This window comes from Aegilops tauschii, chromosome 3 (assembly GCF_002575655.3).
Source record: "Aegilops tauschii subsp. strangulata cultivar AL8/78 chromosome 3, Aet v6.0, whole genome shotgun sequence".
In the NCBI taxonomy this organism is placed as follows: Eukaryota; Viridiplantae; Streptophyta; class Magnoliopsida; order Poales; family Poaceae; genus Aegilops; species Aegilops tauschii.
The window spans coordinates 8,551,253-8,555,157 of NC_053037.3; the positions used below are offsets into that span (position 1 = coordinate 8,551,253).

The 3,905-nt window shown below is 48.7% G+C and overlaps 1 protein-coding gene across 1 annotated transcript; it reads left to right on the forward strand.

Moving 5' to 3' along the window:
* The first annotated feature begins 862 nt into the window (after positions 1–862).
* LOC109734759 (uncharacterized) lies at positions 863–2,674 on the forward strand. The gene is made up of 4 exons (XM_020293945.3): positions 863–1,589; positions 1,688–1,760; positions 1,984–2,100; positions 2,218–2,674. The coding sequence occupies exons 1-4, from the start codon at positions 1,167–1,169 to the stop codon at positions 2,490–2,492; spliced, it is 888 nt and encodes a 295-aa protein (XP_020149534.1). The 5' UTR covers positions 863–1,166; the 3' UTR covers positions 2,493–2,674.
* The last annotated feature ends 1,231 nt before the right edge of the window (positions 2,675–3,905 follow it).

Below are 3,905 nucleotides of genomic sequence, written 5' to 3' on the forward strand. Positions count from 1 at the left end.
CCTTGAAGGACTAGCGTTAGAAATAACCAAGAAATAACAAAAACCTGATGAAAACAAAGTAAAAAAATCCTTATAAAAAGTCACAAATTCTCGAACCATCAACCAACTCTTCGAAATAGGGCTGGCCGAGTCCGAGCGTTCTGCCTGTGCCTAATCATCGCTGCCAAAACGACACGGCCGAGCACCTATGCCAGACGGTGGAGGCAACCGATCGGTTGCGCCGCAAGCACCAGACGGTGGCTGACCAGGGCTGTCGCGGCCCGTTTGCGCCCTTCCACTGCTGAAAGTACCACAATGACGACGACGACTCCGATGGCGACGGAGGTGCCACCGGCCAACGAGGTCATGCATACAAGGTCAGGTCATCGTCTAGTAACCTCGCTTAGTTTAGTTTTGTTTTTGTCCGGTTCAGTTGAGCTTTGTTAGATTCCATCCTTTTGGTTGTAAAAATTTCGAAATTTTGACACATATCATCCGGTTTGCATGGATTCCGTCCGTTTTTGTCCAATTTCGGTTTGGCGAGCAGTTGATGCAGACAGTCGGATGGTCGGCCTTTCTAGCGGTGTCCGTGGACGTGTTCGTGGATATTTTGTATGTCCGATTTGAGGCATTGCCCTACTTGTGTATACACGTCAAAGACTTGGATTGCCGCCCCTAAAAAAAAGACTTGGATTTCCGCGTTACGATCGCTTGTGTGAATGTGCGGCCCGCGTGGTGCTAGCGGGTGCCCGGGCACCCCCGACCTCTGGCCACTCCCACTCTCCCACTTGGCAATGCTTTCACCCAGAGTGGTACCTTCCGTGGCTATTGCCGGGTACCCGCACCGTCGTTCCGTCCGGCTCTGTCTATATATTGCGCCTGGCCGCTTGGCAAAGCGGAGCCGATTCATCCTTCAGTCGATCCAGTGGCCTCCTGCTCGCGGCTGGCCTATCCCCACCTACCCAACCAGAGCTACACATCCCCCGCTTCCAGCTTGGCACAGTAGAACCGATTCGTCAATCCGTCGATCCAGCGGCAGCAGCACGGCTCCTCGCCCTCCTGCTCGCCTATCCCCGAAGCGAAATAGAGCTGCATCCCCGCCTTCCTCTCCCCCTCAAATCCTACTAGATCCACATAGCACAAGAGCTTGGAGAGATCCCGAATCCAATCCAATCCCCAACGGTTCGATGGCAAGCACCGCTGAGATCTACTCCCTCCCTGACACCTTATCCAACCTTGTAGGAAGCTGTTCCGACCAGGAGTTGATATCTCGTCTCAGAGAATACGGTGCGCGGGCGCAGTGCCGTGCGTGGGAGCGTGCGTGGGAGGCCATGGACATCAGTAAATTATTCAAACACACCCGTTACCTTGTGCGCCATGGCTCGGAGGCCATGGATGATGTCTGGAAGACGGATCACGGGACTTGGTCGTCGAAAAAATTGGTCTCCATCCCTAACACCTCCCAAGGTAATTCCCCCAACTCCCCTAGATTCGTGGGGACGAAGACGACGATGGAGTTTAAACCCGCGGATGGCAGCAAGGCGGTTGTTAGCATGACACGGTACAACCTACTTACGACTAGGGACGATGGTGATGGATTGGATCTGGATGTAAGGAGCATGTTTACCTTGGAATTTCATGTTTTTGTTTTGCAATTAGACATGTTTAACTTCTCCTTATCTTCTTCTTTTTAACTGCATGCATATAGGAGGATCTGGCTTTATGTCATGTCTTCCCGCTGGAAGGAAAAGGCAAGGGCACCCGGAACCGGAATGGCAAAAGTAAATGACCGTCTTAATTAGTATCATCTTTCTTGTGTAAACACTAGAAGGCCGTTCGTAATCTCTCCGCTCCTAACTCCGCTGCGGGGCGGAGCGGGACTCAGTGCAATTTTTGCGAGCGGCCAGATGGGCGCTCCCCCCGCTCCGCTCCTTGGCAAAGGAGCAGACTATTGCCGAACAGAGCCTAGATTACTGTAATAAAAAACATCATGCCAATTTACAGGACCACGATCAGGACATGCAGTGGATCCACGCGAACCCATTACCCGTGACGGCCTGGAAGAATTGGACCAAATGATGTCCAATTCCAAAAAGTATCCAATTCCCGATGTGGACATGGGTAAGTTGTACTTGGTGCAGAGCAACGACAGGCTCTTACTTAGATGGATCATTTTCTTCCTTACAGAGCTGTTACAAGCACATAATTGCTGACATTGCTTCCTTCTTTCATCATTAGATGTTCATCTGCTCTTGGCTAATCAACCGTCAAAACATTGGCAAAACTTCACCAAGATACACACCAAAAATCCTAAACTTATGTACGCAGCTTGCAACCACTGCGACTGCGACACGGTGTTGAAGTTAACAGGTGGTCCCAGTTGTGGCACCGGCTCCCTCAAGCATCATAATGACTCCTGCCGATGCAAACCCAAGCAGGAGCAGCTGCCCGGCAGCTCTTCATCGACGCCTATTCCGTCCATTGCATTGCAGGCCATCGCGGAACAATTATAGGTAGTGCAGTTCAGATCAGAGGTAGTTTAGCTGAGGTAAGATGTAGTGTAGTTGAGACTGAGCTGCCTCAAAGAGGATTGATTGCTCGTCTCGCGGTGTAAATCCTTGTATTCATTTGTGTTTCAATGAGGACAGTGAATACGAAGCGGAGGTGTGGATGTTTGCCATTTAGGATCGCTTTATTCGTTGTTCTCCTTGTTCAAAAGTAACAACACTTGTGAAAACACAATGGGTCCGGGTTTATGTATGTCGGAAAAAAAAATCAGGCAACAATATGCTCCCTTTTTTCTGCTCAAGAGCATTGTATCACTTAAACAAAAATTTTACAGCCATGCATGCTGAGTACACAAACATAGAAAGGATGACCCAGAAGCAATCTGGCTGAGCAATAGAGCAGTGTTTAGCAAATACTGGCTCCTCTACTAACATTACTACAATGAAAGTAACTAAACACTGCACTAAGCTCTTGCATTCGATGCAAGACGTGCAGAACTGAAAGCTCTGTTTTTCTTTCTGCTGGAATATCCTCCTCATGTGGGCTGTGAGGAGATGACCATTTGAGGCCTTTTAGGCAGCCCAAAGAGGTGCAGAAGCCCACTACCCATTAGGGTTATGACCTAGGGTCATTTTGGACTTTGCACACGAGTGGATGGGGATGCTTTACCCTCCATCCAGCAGCCACCATCAAGTGTGACGAAAATCAGTTCATCCTCCAAGAGAGAAGAAGAGAGAAAACCAAGAGAGCAAGGGAAGAAGAGGAAGATTGAAGGAAGAAGCAAAGGGAGCTCCTCCTCAAGGTTGTGATGGTCCAGATCCACTACCTTGCCTCCTTCAAGCTTCGGTTCCACCATCTTTGGTGAGATTGTTCCAATCCCTAGTTCTTGAGCCCCAAATCTTGTTGTGTTCATCCAAGATTCAGAAATCTTGATGTATGAGATTCTCTAGTGCTGTCTAGAGAAGAACTTGTTGTATCCCACATTTGATAATAGTGGAAGAGGATTTGGGTGGCTTCGGCCCATGGTTTTTCCCCTCAAGTTGAGGGGTTTTCCACGTAAAAATCTGGTGTCTCTTTTGTTGATGCTTGGTGCTGTCCAGAAACTTACTCCTACCACAAGACACTAGGCTGAGGAGTGTCTTGCCTGCTGAGTAACATTTTCTGCCTCCATATATGCTGCTGCATATGTTTCCTTTCGTGCTAAGCAACGATCCTTGAATTAGTACATGATGTGGTGCTGAGATTATTTGTTTCCGCTGCAGTTTTCAGTTAACCACAAGTGCATTTGTGTGCTAATTCCCAACAGAGTGGTATTAGAGCCTTGGTTGCTTAGAAGGTTGCAAATCCCAGTTGCTTGATTGTTGCTGGAAGTGCTGCTCACAATGGCTTTGGAAGAAAGCGCTACTACAAGTGGCATG